The 18,233-nt window shown below is 35.8% G+C and overlaps 1 protein-coding gene across 1 annotated transcript in view; it reads left to right on the top strand.

Annotated features, from left to right (window-relative positions):
• Window positions 1-553: 553 nt before the first annotated feature.
• The window catches only part of FUBP1 (far upstream element (FUSE) binding protein 1), a gene marked incomplete at its 5' end in the record, with an annotated part of 18,689 nt that continues 1,009 nt past the window's right edge, over window positions 554-18,233 (top strand). The window contains 17 exons of the mRNA XM_010009240.1: window positions 554-644; window positions 2,525-2,563; window positions 2,932-2,971; window positions 3,803-3,852; window positions 3,945-4,016; window positions 4,291-4,348; window positions 5,753-5,915; window positions 6,007-6,105; window positions 6,197-6,250; window positions 6,970-7,072; window positions 7,157-7,257; window positions 7,760-7,901; window positions 9,084-9,244; window positions 10,149-10,303; window positions 10,391-10,470; window positions 13,205-13,333; window positions 13,994-14,068. Of these exons, the coding sequence (XP_010007542.1) occupies window positions 554-644; window positions 2,525-2,563; window positions 2,932-2,971; window positions 3,803-3,852; window positions 3,945-4,016; window positions 4,291-4,348; window positions 5,753-5,915; window positions 6,007-6,105; window positions 6,197-6,250; window positions 6,970-7,072; window positions 7,157-7,257; window positions 7,760-7,901; window positions 9,084-9,244; window positions 10,149-10,303; window positions 10,391-10,470; window positions 13,205-13,333; window positions 13,994-14,068 (1,612 nt within the window). The remainder of the gene's footprint in view (window positions 645-2,524; window positions 2,564-2,931; window positions 2,972-3,802; window positions 3,853-3,944; window positions 4,017-4,290; window positions 4,349-5,752; window positions 5,916-6,006; window positions 6,106-6,196; window positions 6,251-6,969; window positions 7,073-7,156; window positions 7,258-7,759; window positions 7,902-9,083; window positions 9,245-10,148; window positions 10,304-10,390; window positions 10,471-13,204; window positions 13,334-13,993; window positions 14,069-18,233) is intronic.

Here is an 18,233-nt window from a genome sequence, read left to right as displayed (position 1 = left end):
TAATAACCGGTCGCGGTTTTGGCAGTAGTTGAAGGCCCAGCGTTGTCGGGACTGCTAATGTTTGGCGTAATTTTAGCGGTGGGATTGGGTTTTTTTTGTTTGTTGTTGTTTCTTTTTTTCTTTGGTTGTTTGGTTTTATTTTTCCAGGGAGAATGGGTAGAAAAGGAAAAACTCCTTTTATAAAAACAAGTTTCTGTCATTTGAAGGGTAGTTGGTTTTTAGAATCATGAAATAGTTAGGGTTGGAAAGGACTGTAAGATCATCTAGTTCCAACCCCTCTGCCATGGTTTTTGTTTGTTTTTTTTCTTTTTTCCCCAGCCGATAGAGAAAATGTAGGAAGGTTTCCTGGTGAATGACGAGCACAAGTCTCCTGGAAGATATTAAAAAATACCTGTGAGCAAAACTGTTCCTAGCAGCCGCCATGTACTTACTTATTATCTTAATATGCATTGTGTAAATTGCTCAAAATCGTTTGGAAGACCTCGAATAAATGAGGGCTTATTGATGGAGTTTTAATTTCCCTACCCCCTCACAACATCTACCTTTTGTTTAGATTGCAGCAAAAATTGGAGGAGATGCTGGCACATCAATGAATTCAAACGATTACGGTTATGGAGGACAAAAAAGACCTCTTGAGGATGGAGGTATGCACTCGTTACTGCTGGATTTATGTTTGTTGAGTACGGCCATAGTGCTGGAAAAATTGCAGGTGGTGTTTTTGTTTGTGGGTTGTTGTTTGTTTGTTTTCACAAAGCACAGCGTAAAAACATCTTGTTCCCTTTGTAGATCATTACATGCTTTTTCATTTTCGGTTTAATGGGGAAATTTGATTTAAACCATCGTGCTCTAGCCTGAAGTAAATGTAACCCTCTTTTAAAATACTTTGAACATGGTTTAAACACTGTGAAGAGGAAAATGTATGCCAGGGAGGGGGGGCGGATAAATGCATGGTTGAGAAGCTTGCACAGGTATGTCATTTAAGTCTTTTGTAGTTGTGTAGGGCTGATTACAGTCAGTAAATTACAATTGGAGTAGGAAGTGCTCACTCCTTAAATTTGATTGTTTCATATATTTATTATTGATACTTTATTATTGCATTTCATTGTAAAAGCATAGGACTTTAAAAAAAGACAGGAAAGTGAATTTTCGACCTTGCAGACACTTTTGCTTAGTCTTAATATTTAAGCCTATAGCATGTGTGAACTCTGATAAAATCATATTTAAATCTTTTTGCAGCTTTTTGGATTTTCTTATATTGCAGTAAAGTTTTCCCTTGAAATGTGTGTGTGTGGTCTTCTGTCTCGCACTAAGCAGCCAGTTTGAATTTAACAGGGTTTGGTATGTTTGATATACACACAGAATCCTGGCTAAATTGTGGAAGGAAATCTCTGAACTTGTTGCAATGTTCTCCGAGGTCTCACAAAAGAGCAATGCCTTTTTTTCCTTTAAGAGGATTGAAACTCAGTCTACAGAATGTAACTAAGGCTTAATATCAGGAATTCTTGTGTAATAAAGGGTTTTTTTTTCTATTAACGGTGAGATTTTTAATATACAAAAATGAGCTAATGATGCTTCAGATGATATATGTAATGTATTCTTTTTATTTTATGTGTAGATGGCTCTTGGACAAGTCCGAGCAGTACAACACACTGGGAGGGAATGCCCTCTCCTTTTAAAGGCAGGAATTTTTATTTATTACCTGTGTTTAGTATGTAAACATGACATAAACTAGTGGATCTTTCTGGATTGACACAAATATTTCTTGGAATGTGTCTTGAGTTTTTGCCACACATAAATTATGATGGTTCATATAACCTTTATTTTGGGGCGGGAAAGAAGCATCCAAAGTCTTATCTTTTCAGGTAGAGGTTAATTATGCCTTTTATTCCTTTACTGTACAGAAAGGATATGGATGGTGGTGATGTAGTTGCTTTGAATCTGCTTTTTTTTGAAGTTTTATGCTATGAAATGCTTGATATTTGGATAGGAATTTCATATTGACATTCAGATTGAGATTGCATTGCCATGTGATACTGTTCTATTTTCCAATGTTTGATCTAGATTTGTGGTCATTGTCAAGAGATTTTATTTATTTTTTCTTTAAATCATTGTTGATTTTTGTATGGGTTTGATTTTTTCTTCTTTTTTTTTTTTCCCAACTATAGAAGCATCATTAGCTTGAGCAACCAACAGCTAAACTTTGTTCCTTGTCTTAGTTAAGTTTCAGTGACTGGGTATCTATGAACAATCTCCACTGTGTTCTGAAAACTGCCTTTTGTTAAACTACTGAATAGATACATGGAAAAACCTAACATCTTTTCAGCTGTACTAACCAAGTGCTGAGTGTTCGTGAGATTCTTTCTTCTATTCAGATGATCAACTCCCTGAAATTGGAGGGGAAAAAAAAAAGAAAAAAAAAAAAAGGGGGACTAAAATACACTGGAAAGTTACGATTCACACTAAAAGGTGTAAACACTTCTTGAATTTTTTGGCAAAAAAAACTTTAAAAATCTTAATTTTTCAGATCAACCAGATGCTAAGAAAGTTGCTCCTCAGAATGACTGTAAGTAATTTTTATTTTGTTGGGGGGCTGGGGGGGTGGAAAACAGGAAAAATAAACAAGTGTACCATTGTCAGAACAAGAATTTGAAAAGGTGTTCTGGTAGGTGATGCTTGAATTAGTAATACTGAATTTATGGCTGGGGGTTTCTGTCTTATTTTCTTGAAGCAGCGTGAGTCTGTTTTGTAAAACTGACAGTGTAGTTAGCAGCAGTTGAGAATGTTTTTAGCCGTTTTTAAAACTCTTGATAACACATCTTGAAAGTCAACTTGGCCAAAAGTTGATACAGTTAATTTTTATTATCAAAGGGGAAGCCTAGTTGTAAATTATACTACTAATTTGAATTTAATTTTAATGATATTTGTTTATAGCTTTTGGAAATCAGCTACCACCAATGCATCAACAACAAAGGTAAGAGTTCACACTACATATTATGTACATTTTTACTGAAAGAAAGCAGTTGCAGGAAATTTTGTCTGAATTAATTTTGAAGTGGTTTCAATGAAAACTTCCCTGAAAAGTAGCATGATTGCATAAGGGATTACTTTGTAGCTGTGTGATCTGTAGAAATCTAGTTTCACAAGTCCCAAGCCAAACACTTAAAATGCATCTATATTGCTGTTTCTTTGACTTTGCAGCCTAGGCTGTACATCAAGTTCAGTAAAAGTAAAATGCCTTGCTGGTTTTTACTACTTGAGCATAGGTAGCATAACTTAAAGTTAGAAGCAGATCTGAAGGGGAAGGGGTTGGCACTATCCTTTAAACAAAAGGGGGGTTCAGACTTAACACAGCATATTTCTCAGTTACATTTGCTACAGTGTAGTAGTTTTCTCCACTCATTTCTTCCCTAAACAACCATATCCAACTATGATCATTATGCTTTGGCTGGTTTTGATATATGAGATGCTGAAATCGTGTATTTTCTGCATACTTGGATATACAGATGAAACTTAAAATGGTACATTACCTTTTTTGTACCTCGCATATTTTAATAGTAAGCAGGATGAAGGGAAACTCAGATCCATTCATATTATACTTGAACTGTTCGTGGCCACTTTTGCTTATTGACAGTTTACTTAGTACTGTGCTTGCATAACAACTTTCAAAGTTGATGTGAGACATGAAAGGATGATAATGGGGGCAGTAGGTTTCATTAGTTTGATGGGAGGATATATATAGGTTTAATGCCAGTTTGGTCTCCAAATAGTCAGTGTCTTTTGTTTGATTTAACGTTATCTGTAGGTCTGTGATGACAGAAGAGTACAAAGTTCCAGATGGAATGGTTGGATTCAGTAAGTAGTATGGATGTGGCTTTGTAGTCTAGTGAGGAATGTTAGCAGATGCTGTTAGTACAAATAATCTTTTGATATTTTCTTTCTTTAAGTAATTGGCAGAGGTGGAGAGCAGATCTCGCGCATACAGCAAGAGTCTGGCTGTAAAATACAGATTGCACCTGGTAAATATTTGTGGTTTTATTCTTTATTTTGGTGGGGATTTTTTTGGTAGAAGGTTCAGAAAGCTGGTCATTGCTTTTACTTGTCTGAACCTTCATTTAAGGTGTATTTTAATTTTTAGTGCTAATGGCAATTGTCGTGGTTTAAAGAAATGCAAAATTATTGAGATACACTGATTATTCTTTGTAATTCCAGTAGTTCGTATGTTATGTTTGATGGCATAACCTCTTTCTGGCTTAACACTACTGATAAATTGGTTTTATTTTATGACTGTAGATAGTGGAGGCCTGCCTGAAAGATCATGTATGCTAACTGGAACACCAGAGTCTGTTCAGTAAGTAAAATAAATTGTGTGTTCATATTTAGCTGTGCAATACGCTTGCCTTTTTTTTTAAGATCAAATGACATATCTAGATAGTACGTTCATAACAGTATTTTTTAATTCTATTGAACAGGCAGTCCGGGGACAATTAACTGTATACATAAGAAGAAAGGCGCTCAGCATACTTGGAATTTTAAGACACATATATGAAACTTTGCCTTTTCCCAGTCCAAATCTTCTTGTAGATATTACACAGGGAAAATGTGAAAAATTAGTAATGTGTAAGACTAGGAGTTACTCAGAGCCCAGCCTGTCAGAGTTCCTAACCGGCTTTTGTGTACATTAATGTATGTCAAAAATTATTGAAAGTGATGTCTGTAATGCCTATCAGCAAAGTTAACTTTTGCCTTCCTGTGTTCAGGGAAGAGGATTGTAGCAATGAAAATGTTCTGTTTGATTTTGGTTTTTTTACGGGCACAGAAGTCATATACCCACTTAAAAGACCACCTTATCCTGGCTATGCTAGAAAAGTTCTTAAGTGTAGTAGTGTAAGGCCTGCAGCTACATGTTTTCCCTTGGGAAGGTAGCAGGGTTTTGTCGTCTTATGTTGCAGCCAAGAATTCATGAAGTCATTCCTTTATAGGATTTTTTTTCCAATTATAGTTTATTCCGCTCACTTATAGGAAAGAATTTTTAACTGATGTTAATACTGTAGTCACAGTTTTACACTGATGGCAACTACCATGTGGTGAATATATACTTCCTTTTGTTCACTATTCTGGTAATGGCTGCAAGTACCTATGTTCTTGCTTTGCATGCTGAATCAAGCAGCAGCTATCAGAGTACTTGGTGTTAAACTTAGGTTTATTTTACAGTCTTGGGGTTTTTTTTTTTCCTTTTTGAAAAACTTAAAATAGAACAGATCTGCCTTAAGAATGGCTGTTGGTACAGTAAAATTACTGTCAAATTAGAGGTTACTCAGATTACTACAGAAATTAAGCAAAATTGGAAAATGCTTTCTCTAGTGATTTTTTTATTTTAAAAATGCACTAAAAAAAAATCAACAATTATAAATCTTCTAATTAAGACTTTTAAAAATATTTCAAAGGACAACATTTCCATCTTTTGTTCTGAATTAAGGTTTGATCAGTGTAACTGTATTCAGGGATGATGGTGTGTTTGTTGTATTCTGACGCTGGGGTGGTTTTAGGTCTACCACGTTAATCTTGCACTTAATTTCTTAAGTTATGCTTGCAGATTTACTGAGTTTGCCTCATATTTCTTAGTGATAGTAATCATATTTCTTCTACAGAAACTCTGCAAATTAAGAAAATAAAAATTTCCAAGCAGAATAGGTGTGCGAAAGTGACGTTTGTAGGAATAAGTGTATTTATAAATGTACATATTCCTTCACAGATCGGCAAAAAGATTACTGGATCAGATAGTTGAAAAGGGAAGACCTGCACCTGGCTTTCATCATAGTGATGGACCTGGAAATGCAGTCCAAGAAATTATGATTCCAGCAAGTAAAGCAGGATTAGTTATTGGGAAAGGTGGAGAGACAATTAAACAATTGCAGGTATGTATGTGTGTGTGTATATCCTGTTTTAAACATGTGATAGTCTTTAATCTGGATTTGAGTGGGTATTGACCTCCCTTTTGTCAAATAGGAGCGGGCAGGTGTCAAAATGGTCATGATTCAAGACGGTCCACAGAACACTGGTGCGGACAAGCCCCTTAGGATAACTGGAGACCCTTATAAAGTTCAAGTAAGGAGTCCTTCAGGATTCATAGCATTTTTAAATCCATTCTGATGTTGCGTAAATAAAGTACCTAAATAAACTTTCATTTGTCTTTTAGCAAGCCAAGGAAATGGTGCTGGAGTTAATTCGTGATCAAGGTGGCTTTAGAGAGGTGCGCAACGAATATGGGTCAAGAATAGGAGGAAATGAAGGGATAGACGTAAGCATGGTTGAAAAACTTGTTCACTGTATTTTGAGATGTTAACATTTAAAATGTAAAGCTGGGTAATAACCACTGAAAGCTTTTAACCAGATTCCAAAAGTGGTTGTGGCATGTAAGTATTACTTGTTCATTGCTGAAATTATGACTTTAAATGGTGTGCAGCATTCACATTACCAGCAGTTCTGAACAATTTCAACTAGCTGGAGTTTTTCATCAAATAAGCAGATAAGTTTTATAGCCAAATATGTAATGTTATAGAAATTGGAGTTTGGCCTTTAAAAAAGGGAATTTAGGTCCACTTACTGTGCAATTCAGGAGCATGTAACTATTCATCAGAAGCGAGTCTGAAAGCTTCATCTGCTAGAATCTGCATTTTAGACCTGTTAGAACTTTTGTTCTTTGATTGTGGGAAGCATAATACCCACAATCAAAGGAATTGCTGCCACTATGAGAACTTGTGCATAGGATCTCTTGGATATTTTTATCCGTTTTTTGTTAGGCTTGTGACTTGATATTAAAAAAACCCCACAAAATCACACTGTAAACAAAGTGGCATAGAGCTGTTTACCAATTCTAGTTTACCATTCTAATATGTGGCCCTTTAATTTTGTTAATTTGGTAGAAATATTTGCATCATCAATATGGTGAATTTTTTTTTTCTCTTTAAGGTTCCAATACCGCGGTTTGCTGTAGGTATTGTAATCGGAAGAAATGGAGAGATGATAAAAAAGATACAGAATGATGCTGGTGTTAGGATCCAGTTCAAGCCAGGTTGGTAATATGTCAATAAGATTCTGTGAATTTAGTGTAAATTTACTGGATTACATATACTGGAATAGTTCATTTTTATTCCAGATGATGGAACAACTCCAGATAGGATAGCCCAAATCACAGGGCCTCCTGACAGATGTCAGCATGCTGCAGAAATTATTACAGATCTCCTTCGAAGTGTTCAGGTTGAGTAATATGTTGTCTACTGTTTAAAATCTCCTGCCTAACATCTCGAAAGACATTAAAATTTTAAAAATGAGTGTGTAACTAAAGAAAATAATGGTGGTGTTTGAATCTGCTTCAAACTTGAGTCTAGAATGTGAATGTTCACTTTTATAGTTACAGTTTTGCAAGTGTCAGGATGACAGTACTGATTCAGACTCATGGCAGTTCTTGATCTGACTGGTTTTAGAGCTGCTTCTTCTGTTATCTTGTTAATAGCAGATATACTGTTAACCTTTGGTTGTAATCAGTATTTTTAAATGCTTATTGTGAGATTGGCCTCACTGCTGCATTTACTGAAGGCAGAAATTACATCTTTGTCCATGTGAAACTTTCTACTTGCTTCTGTGTACTTTCCTTCGTCATCTTTCATTCAAATCTATGAGTAGTAAATGGTTTTTTGTCTTAAAAATTTGTTTGCAGTGGTTTTTCTAGAACATGCTAATTTGTTGCTTTTCTTTTTAGGCTGGTAACCCTGGTGGCCCAGGACCTGGTGGTCGAGGAAGGGGTAGAGGCCAAGGCAACTGGAACATGGGCCCTCCTGGTGGATTACAGGAATTCAATTTTATTGTTCCCACTGGCAAAACTGGATTAATCATTGGCAAAGGCAATATATCTTACGCATATCTATATGTAGCTATAACAACTCTCAGCTTTTCTATTTGTACAAATAGCCATACCAGAGAGAGGTTTCAAGAGAAGCCTTGGGAAATAGTTGCATATGTAGTAGAGCAACATAATACTGTTAAATCATAGCACTCATCATACCCTTTTCAGATTTTCCTCACGAAAACACCTCTGTAGTTAAAAGTCAAGAACAAAGAAATTTATCTAACTTTTTAAAGTAATAAGTACTGAGATGCACTGGTAGTGTTTGATAGATTCTTAGGTGATATAATTAAGTTGCATTTGATACTGCTTGATTAGCTTAGTGTTACTGCATCTGTATCTCACTCTTAAAACTATTTTTCTCATATTCCAGTGAACATACTTTACTATGGGATCCTGGAACAATTTCTTAGTTGTGTGTTTATTAAAACAATTACTTCTCAAAGAATTTTGTTTTAAAAAGAATTTACTGTATGCTTCTGAATGAAACACTCAAGTTATCTTAGTCTTCTGTGTGTAATGTGTTTTCCAGACACAATAGATGGGCTGACATAGTTCAGTTCTTGACCTGGAAGGTCGGTTGATTTTGTTGTTGTCATGGGAGTTTCTTTGTTTTAAATGCCAAATGACCCCTGTTTTGAAAACTTTGTGCCTACTAATGATAGAAATAACTTCTCCAGATCCTGTAAGAGGAGGAACTAGTTTAGGGAATTTAACTTTCTGGGTAAAGTACACTGCAAAATATTTGGACTTCGCTATCTGGTCATTCTCTGGGTGTTTGTTTTGTCATCTGTGCTTGCCTACTGCTGTATAGGAAGGTTGAGCTTTAAGGTTGTATTTACTCATAATTGTGGGTATTGATTGTTATTTGTGTCTAATCTTCCATCTTTACACGAACGAAAAATCCAGACAACACTGTAGGGATCATTTGCTGTTCTTTCTGAGTAACAATAGCATGGTCTTTAAAAAATAATTTCTTCTTACTAGTTTATTACAATCAAAGATCTGTACTAGACTTAGAGGCACTTTTTAGAATTGTTAGAATGTTCTTGAATGGCTCATAAGAAAAGGTGCCTTCTCACTTCTTTATCTTCAATTTCCATGCATGTGACTTCCTCTGATTTGAATCTTAGTATTTTTGCTTTAATGCATGTCGTAAAAGCTGTATGTTACATTGTAGGTGGTGAAACTATTAAAAGTATAAGCCAGCAGTCTGGTGCTAGAATAGAACTTCAAAGAAATCCTCCTCCTAATGCGGATCCAAACATGAAAATGTTTACTATCCGTGGAACACCACAGCAAATAGATTATGCACGACAACTTATAGAAGAAAAGATTGGAGTGAGTATATAACTATATTTTGGTTTAACATCATAACTAAACAGAAAAGGAGGCAAGTCTCCTTTGTGGAGACTTTTCTTCCATTTCACTTCCAAATTGTTTAATCAGGTAATAAATTGATGATAGTAATAATGGTAATCTGGGTTTAAAGTAATACAAACATAACTTGATGTGCCAAAGGAAGCAAAAACTTGATATGGGAAGAAACAGTTGCTTTCTTCAATGTAATAGTGTGGGTTTTAATGATGTGTTCTTGAAGATGCCCATGGGGTGCATAATGAAAAATTGAATGACTTTAAAGATATACTTGATGCTCTTAGAGCTACTAAACTATGTGTTTAGTTTTTCAGTTTCAGTATGTTTAGGTAGAGTTTTAATCTAAGTTTACATTCTTTGATTTGACTGCAGTTTTGTTTGCATGTGTAGGCATGTAACCGTATTTACTACCTATTTTTGGTACCTGATCTTACAAACAGATTTAAGTAGTATGATTAGCCAGATTTAGATGTATCAGTTTATTTATAAACCCTGATAGTTTTGTTCTGGTTTGTGGGGTTTTTAATGCAACTTGTGGAAAAAATTGATGTTTATTTGTGAACTCTGATTTCCTCAAGAAAGAATTGAAGTAATTGAAATAAATGCAGCTTTTTAGTTGCTATTTCTGCCATGGCTACTTTTAACTCTTTTAACTAGCCATAAGCCAGATTAATCAGGAAGACCGATTTCTCCAGAGAAATTTTTTTATTTAAAAACAATCAAAACAATGGTTTTATTTGAACGGATTTATTTAAAAACAATTTATTTTAAAACAAACCTCTCAGATTATATTCCTAAAATGTTAAGATTTATCGTAAACTGCTGAAACATTAACCTCGTTCTCTTCTGTATGCTCCTCTTTTTACAGGGTCCAGTAAATCCATTGGGTCCACCTGTTCCACATGGACCCCATGGTGTTGTTCCTGGCCCTCATGGACCTCCTGGGCCACCAGGGCCTGGTGCTCCCATGGGACCATATAACCCAGCTCCTTATAATCCAGGGCCTCCAGGCCCTGCACCTCAGTAAGTACTGCTTCAGCTAGCTTTCTTATTTGTAGGGTGACCTTGGGATTGGCTTTCACTGTATATGTGTGACTTGATCTTTTATAGTGGTCCTCCAGCTCCATATGCTCCACAAGGATGGGGAAATGCTTACCCGCACTGGCAGCCACCAAACCCGCCAGATCCAGGTAAGAAATGTCACAGTTATGCTGTAGTGTGAGTATATTAAATTGTATACATTTTGTCCTTACATGTATGTACATTTCACAATTGATTTGTGTTATGCTGGTAAATCTGAAAAAGCTCCTATTCTTCAGGCTTTTCTTTACTGATCGTCAACTTATGTATGTTTTACACTCCACATGTTGCTTGTGAGACATTGAAATTCATTTGTTAAAGTTGGAATGTGCTTCTTCACTAAATGTTAAGTTCTTTAATGAGGATATGTTTTCTTTAATGGTCAATGACTTTGTATTTTATTTTAAGCACTGCCCTTTACAATCTCACTGATCCCGACCTTGCACAATTTATGCTATATTACGTATTTCTAGCTTTTGTTGATCTATATGAGGTTTGCTTTTTAGAGTCTCATACAAATGTATTCTGTTCAGTCCTTTTCAAGGGATAAAACTTCTGTTAATACAGTAAAACTAGTTAGGATTGTGTATTTTGAGCTTTTGCTTATAATAGTTTTGTATTTTCTTCTGAAACCCATCTTTGTAGAATCTGTTTCTTCTATTTCTGTTTATCTTTGTCAAGACTGGGAGGTTTTGCTTAATTACAACTTCCCGAAGTTGTAGTATCCTGCTTTTCTTTAAGTTACATCCTTTGGTTGGAGTAGAGCATTTGGGGAAATGGAACTGCAGTCAAGGAAGGCATGGTAAGGCTAGATGCTTGAGTCACTTGTACCTCATTTGTTTGAGGTAGAGCTTGATCTTCAGCACTTCAGCCAGATTATGTCAATTTTATTTTTGCTATAAATGGAATAAACATTTCTGATAGCTGCTGATACTGACACAAGTTCCATAGGTAAGAAAGGGAGGGCTTTGGGGGATGTTACAACCTGTAGTGAGTTCTGTTCATATTCAAGTCTTCTACATATCTTTTCTGAGCAAAGAGCATCTCTGGTTTCAGTTCCCAGACTTTTATAAAAAAGTTTGATCTGCATGCATTCAGTTTAATATTTGAAAATGTCTATTGTATTACTTAAAAGTAGAATGATTAAAGTGACTTGACTTGAAGTCTTACCATACCAGAAGTGTCATTTAACCCAAAACTACTCCCAGAATGTTACAGCCTTTTTCATACTGTTGTTTGTTTTTTGGTTTTTTTTATTTACCTACATAAAGATCTGTAAAAATGGCAAATACCTTGATGTCATCTTAATGGTGATTTTGTAAGTGGTCTTTGTATAAACACTCCTCTTAAAAAGATCTCATGATGTTTTCCTCTGTGCAGTTCAAGTTGTTGTTTCTTTTAACTAGCATTTATTTGGATGAGTTTTGTACAGTTTTCCACTTAGTTGCTCATTTCAGTGTAACAAATGGGTTATTTTAGTATTTTTTTCAGAGGTGCTTTCTCCAGAACCATGCTTGCCTCTTGTCACGTGAAAGTGGAGCTAGTTACTACAGTCATATTTCTTTGGAAATTTAATGAATCCAGCTCTGTGTTCTTCTACTCTAGAGAAGTAGCTACTAAGGGGAATGAGGGGGGGAACGGAGCAATGGCTTATTTGATATTTGCAGGTAACCTTAGAATATAGTTTAAATGCATTATTGTTGATTGAAGCAGTGCAATTTAAAAAGGAAACAGTGTGTTAACATTGTTTTCTGTATGCTGGTACTAATGTGTGCATTTTAAGTGATATATCTGGCTTTAATACTGAATGAAATACTACAAGAAATGCATTGTGGATTTCTTCTCCCTGATGCCCTTCTATGGGGAGTTCTTTATCTTCTATTAGTCATTGCCTTAACCTATATTTTGTGTTTGGAGAGAATGCACTTCTGTTCCCATGTAGTTATTTTAAAGTGTCAGTTGTGTCTGTGTCCTTATGTGAAGTTCTTTCCTCAATTGGCTGCATTTATTTGCAGATATTTTTATCCTTTTAAGGATGCAAATAATGTTAAAGGATGTTGCTTGTATTATAAAACATAACGTTTTCCAATAGTAGACTTTCAGTTTTTGTGGATTGCCAATCTGGTAATGTAATCAGTCTCTGTGATTCAACAAGAATAAGCCATTCCTAAAAGGCTATATGTGAAAAACAGAAATAAGGCTTTAGGAAACAGCATTGTTGGCCTACCTAGATGTATTTAAAAGTAGGGGAAGCATGGAGATAGCTGCAAGAAGGTGCAGGGGTTGCTGTTATTTGTTATACTAAAAAGCTGTAAGCAAACAGTGATGCTTTATAACCATGTATGGGGATTCAGGTTTTTAAAATACTTTGTGTTTATGTATTTTATTGTTACCTTAAAACTGATAAGCATTGCAAATACCTAGTAAGATTTGTATTCTTCTGTTTCAGAAACATGTATTTGGCATCCCTCCTCCACCTGTGCCAGTGTCATTAGTGTGAGGTTATAACGAAAGTAAAACCACTGAAATTGGTGCTAGAATGATTGATTGTTGATTCCATTTAGTAACGTGACTCTTTAAATAAGCCTGAAAATCTGATGCTGTTTATCATACTAAAAAATTAATAAATGGCATTTTAGTAGTAAGGGTTCTAGAACAACTTTCTCATCAGTCTGATGAAAGTACGCTTCCTAAAATACACTTGTTTGTGCTAGAAAGAAGAGATAATAGGATGTACATGGTTATTTGGTTTAGATGGAATTTTCCTTGGAGGGAGATAGGACTGCTGAGGATAGCATTCCATTCATACTACTTTTTATAAATGCTTATGTTATGTTTTCATAGGTAAGCCAGGAACAGATCCCAATTCAGCAGCGTGGGCAGCTTATTATGCTCACTACTATCAGCAGCAAGCACAGCCGCCACCTGCAGCCCCTCCTGGTGGACCAGCTACAACCCAAACTAATGGACAAGGTAACTGTTTAGTAAAATGGATACATTTCTCATTGGTGGGAGTGTAGATGCCCCATTTTTTTTCTTTGTTGCCTTCATATATAGGGTAACTTCATTGTAAAGTAGCTGGTTTTCTTATAAAGCTATTGCTTACAGCCTTCAACATTGTGTTTCTTAATTTCAGTGGTAATAAAGGGTAATGTATTTGTCTCATAACTTAGCCTAAAGAGAATTTTGCTGCTGCTTGGGCTGGCTTAACATTTGTGTACTGCAGTCAGTCATAAGTAAAAATGAAATGAGCTAAACAGTTGTCATTTGCTTAAACAGTTGCATCACTTCAGTGGTTTTAGGACTTTTACAATTATGGTATTCAGTTGTATTAGTATAATTGTTGTGCCTGGATGAGGCTTACCACTTAAATTTTAGGTAGTACTTTGTACTGTGAGTGGTGTGCATTTCCTGAATCTTGTAAACATGCTGAATGTTTGAAATGTTTGTTTGTGGTGTCTTTTACAAATAGTTCATATTTGTAATAGCTTGTACCACATAGGCTTACAGTGTCAGATTTGCGCTATGTTATTTGGGATTGTTACTGAAAATTTCATGTCACGATTTGTAAAATGTTCCATGCATGAAACAAAACCCAGTAGTTTTATTTTTACTATTTTTAATGTAATTCAGGAGATCAGCCAAATCCAGCACCAGCAGGGCAGGTTGACTATACCAAGGCCTGGGAAGAGTACTACAAAAAAATGGGTACGTGTGCAGGTGTTTTCTGTTGTTGCATGGTAGAATGTTTTAGGAGACTTGTGTATCTGGTTTGATAAGAAGGGTTGTTGTTTGGGTTTTTGGTGGTATTTTTTAAGCACAAAAAAAATGCACAATCCACATGTGTTCTGAACCATATACTGCGAAGGGTCCTGAACCCTGCAGAAAAACAGACTTAAAAATTTGTGCTTAAGGCATTTACTTGTATTCATGCTAGTTACCAACTTCGCAAAATACGGTTCATACCTACTGAGATGTCTGTATTTGATCATTGGGAAACATCTTTTAAATACTTCAATCTGGGTATTTTTAAGTTTATATTTAAAGTATATTTCGGAAGTTCTGGAGTTCAGCTTTGGATCTGCTTCATGAAGCTGTTTGTTTGGTAGTTGTTTCCTAATGCTCATAACATAATTTTTTTTTCTTGTAAATTGCTCTCTGTGTTTTAGGTAATGAAAGCATCATAACTAGCTTTCATTTACATCATGCCCTTTTTAAAATAGTATTTGCTTTACAGCACTTAAAAGCTGTGTTTAAACTGCAGATTGTATGGTGTTGCTAGCTTTTTCAATATATTTGCTTGACCTTATGAGCACTGAAATGTATTTGCTTGTCAGGTTGTTTTTGTTGGAATAAGGGAAAAATGTATGGTCTTGATGCATTGGCAGAAGGTTCTATTATCTTACAAATCATGGTAATTTCTTCCAGATCAGTGTTTTGTCCACAGTGTCCTCCCATGGATATTGTCGTTGATGTAAATTTGTATACTGAGGACTAGTGGGCTTGTGAGTGCCAGTGCTTTCTCTGGTATCTGTTTGACCAGACATGTAGCAGCATCTGGTTTGGATTTTTTGTTTCCTTGTTTGCATGGGAGGTTTGGTGAGTTGTCTTCCAGCTGCACACTATTTTTTTCATGGAATACTAAGCGTCTCAGATTATTTGTGAAGACGTAACTACCTTTATTCTTCTTTATTTTGGCACAGCAAAAGTGATGAAACTAAACATAAAAGTGTAATGATAGTTTACTTGGAGAACTGTGTATTGGAAGACAGCGGAGGAACTCCCAGACACATGATTTTTATGATGTGATGGACTCTTTACCCCACCCCCACCCCCACCCAGTTTACTGTGTTAGTTCATCTCATATTCTTCAATGCAAAGTTGTGAGGGTTTTTTTTTAAGAATAATGTAATTTGTTGGCAGGGGCTCTGCCATCTTTCTAATTTGCTGGAAAGCAAAGTGTGTTGCACTAGTCTTGCATTTGCTTGAACTAAATAGCTATAAGGTGTTGGATAGAGTTGCTGGGAGCAAGTCCAAAGAGGAGTGTGAACCCAAGAAAGACATTGGGAGATGTAAATAATAGCTCTTCAAATGCAAAATTAAAAATCCCAAGTCAACAATCAAATAAGAGAAAAAACACAAATGCAGTACTGGTTGACTTTTTCTAGTTCACATTGAGTTCCTTCCTGAAGGAGAACTCTTGATATCTGGACCTGTATAACTTGACTGTGTAAATTATGAGCTTTAGACTGTGTAAATCATGACATAAATCATGGTGCTGAGGCACTGGAATGAGTTGCGCAGAGAAGCTGTGGCTGCTTCATGCCTGGCAGTGTGCAAGGCCAGGTTGGGCAGGGTTTTCAGCAACCCGATCCACTGGAAGGTGTCCCTGCCCATGGCAGGGGTTTAGAAACTGGATGATCTTTAAGGTCCCTTGTAACCCAAACTACTCTAAGATTTTGTGAGAACTTTTTGATTCATTGGCATGTTGAAAATCTAAATATGGAACATTTCTTTTAGGATCAGCTTAGAAAAGGGGAAGAACTGACAAAGTGAGGTTGAAGGGCAAAGAATTCGCCAGGAATCGCATTAGTGCTAAATGGAGTTTTTCTCCACCTCCTTAACAGCATTAAGTAGTACAAAATCTGATGAACAGGAAGGCTGTCAGCAAGTTTGTGTGGTCTGCAGGCTCTGAGATGCAGCCTCTGCTGTTGTGCTTCCTATAGTACTTACTGTAATACTTCTGTTCCCATTAACTTCTGCCTCCATTAATATAAAAAGGGGAAGGTAAGAATTACAAGTGACTGACTCTTCATTCAGATTTTTCACAGCACAGATAATTACACAAACAGCTGTTATGGGGAACTGAACTAAAGCTTGGAACATGCTGCGCCCAAGCAGTTTAGTTTTGCTGCTGAAGAAAATTGTTTTAATAGTCCATGTGGCAAGCTTATGAGGGTGACAGTACTGAGTCGGATGTGATACTGCAGTTGGTGCTCAGGATTTTCTCATGGTTTTTTAAGTATGAGTGACTTGTAAACTAAAGCACCCCTGAATATTCTTATTAAAACCATAATACTGTTTTCCAAAGTAGCTTCTTACTGGTGCAGTATACAGAACAGTGACTACAAAATAACCTGTTTTCCACTCACAAATACAGTGGTAAAGTCCATGTCCTTTTTCAGACTGATATTTTGGTCAGAGACATAATGAGTAGCAAATACAATTAAAACTGAAAGCTAGTAAACTTACTCACGTGCACTGCTAAATTGCTGTAAATGGATCTTGTAGGTGATCCAGACTATCTATTTGCTGGGTACCCTACGTGATAAATTCAGAAAATTTTGTTTGCAATTTCCCTTGAGTATTACCAGATAACAGAATAGTTTGGCTTTTGAAGACATAATAGATGCTGTTATCATGAGTTGGAGACATAGTATTTTTAGTTTTCCTGACAAGCTGAAATAGATTTGCATAACTGGGTCCTAAGAGTCTCCCAAGGATAACAGCTCCCTCTAAACATGAAGTTGTATTTTAGTAAATGATTGATGATGATTTGAGTAGTGGAAGACCGGTAGAATCATCAGCATTTTCTTTCTTAGCCTTCCTTAATGGGGAGGTGTCCTGTTTCTTGTATTTCTTTTGTATGTAGTACATCAGACTTGTTCATTGGTGTTCCAATTGTATCTGAATATCAATGAGCATGTACTGTTTCAGTGTAGTCCTGTGCACTGAAAGGAAGTTCTGAGTAAACTGCTGAACTCCGTGAGTAGTTCCAGAATTACTTGCAGTACTTAGTAGTGGAATGATGCAGCTAAAATACTTTGAATCTTTGTTAACCCATTTCAGAAGTCCAGTTTGACATCTTCGAGTAGATGTTAAACTTCCTATATTTGGTTTGTTACTCGAATTTCAGTACTACCTGCTTGAATGTCAGAAGATTGTTGGGTCATAATACACAAAAAAATGCCTTAGCTTTGACATTCGGTTTTGCTGACAGTTACAACATAGCTAAATAATTTGTAAGTAAAATTATTACCTCAAACTAATAGTGTGTGCTGGGATAATGTGCAACCATATTAAAATCATTCTGGTTAAAATAACTGTTCAAAAGTATAAATTTTAAGTTGTGGTAAATTGTAAAATGTTATTTCAGCTCTTAACATTTGAAGAAATTAATTGCCTTACTGTATAACCTCAAAAGTGACGGAGAGGGTTTGTAAATACATCTACAGTGTAAGTGGAAAAACCGTAAGTTGTATAGACAGTTGGAAAATGGGAGATTGTATTCTGAAGATGTTCAGGATAGTGCTTTGACAACTGTTCCAATTCTCTGGTCACAATGTTTTTGAGAAACAAATACACGTTTGCATCTTGGTTTGTAAAACTGGCATATATGTGTACATGCTGTTTTGAGAGAATTGGGACTTGAAGGAAGGTTGGATGGAGAAGTTTCAGGACTGTATTCTTTGATGAAGTAAATGTTTACAAAAACAAATGCTCTTTTTGAAGAATGTAATCTGCAGTAACTTGGCAATTGCATTAAGGAGGCCACGACTGGGGTAATGAATTAGGGTAATGGCATCTGGTGAATTTAACAATACATTCTGTACAGTAAGATAAAGTCAGTCTAGGTGGATAACAGAAAGTAATCTTGCCTGTTGATCTGTATTTTAATTGCTACTGGTTGTTCGGGTCAGTTTAAGTCAGTAGACTTCTGTGCTGAATGTGAGTCAAGAGGTGGAAAAAATTGTCCTTACAGTTCCTTAATTTTGCTTTATATGGGAATTATTGTCTTTAATAGGATGAGTGGTTAGGTTAAAAAAAAAAAAAAAAAAAAAACAAAAAAAGAAGCCACAAGATTATTTTAAAG

The sequence above is a fragment of the Nestor notabilis genome, unplaced genomic scaffold (assembly GCF_000696875.1).
Source record: "Nestor notabilis isolate BGI_N333 unplaced genomic scaffold, ASM69687v1 scaffold28212, whole genome shotgun sequence".
Lineage (NCBI taxonomy): Eukaryota > Metazoa > Chordata > Aves > Psittaciformes > Psittacidae > Nestor > Nestor notabilis.
The sequence above is the reverse complement of the archived record's forward strand: the minus strand, read 5'-3'. Positions and strand labels throughout refer to the sequence as shown.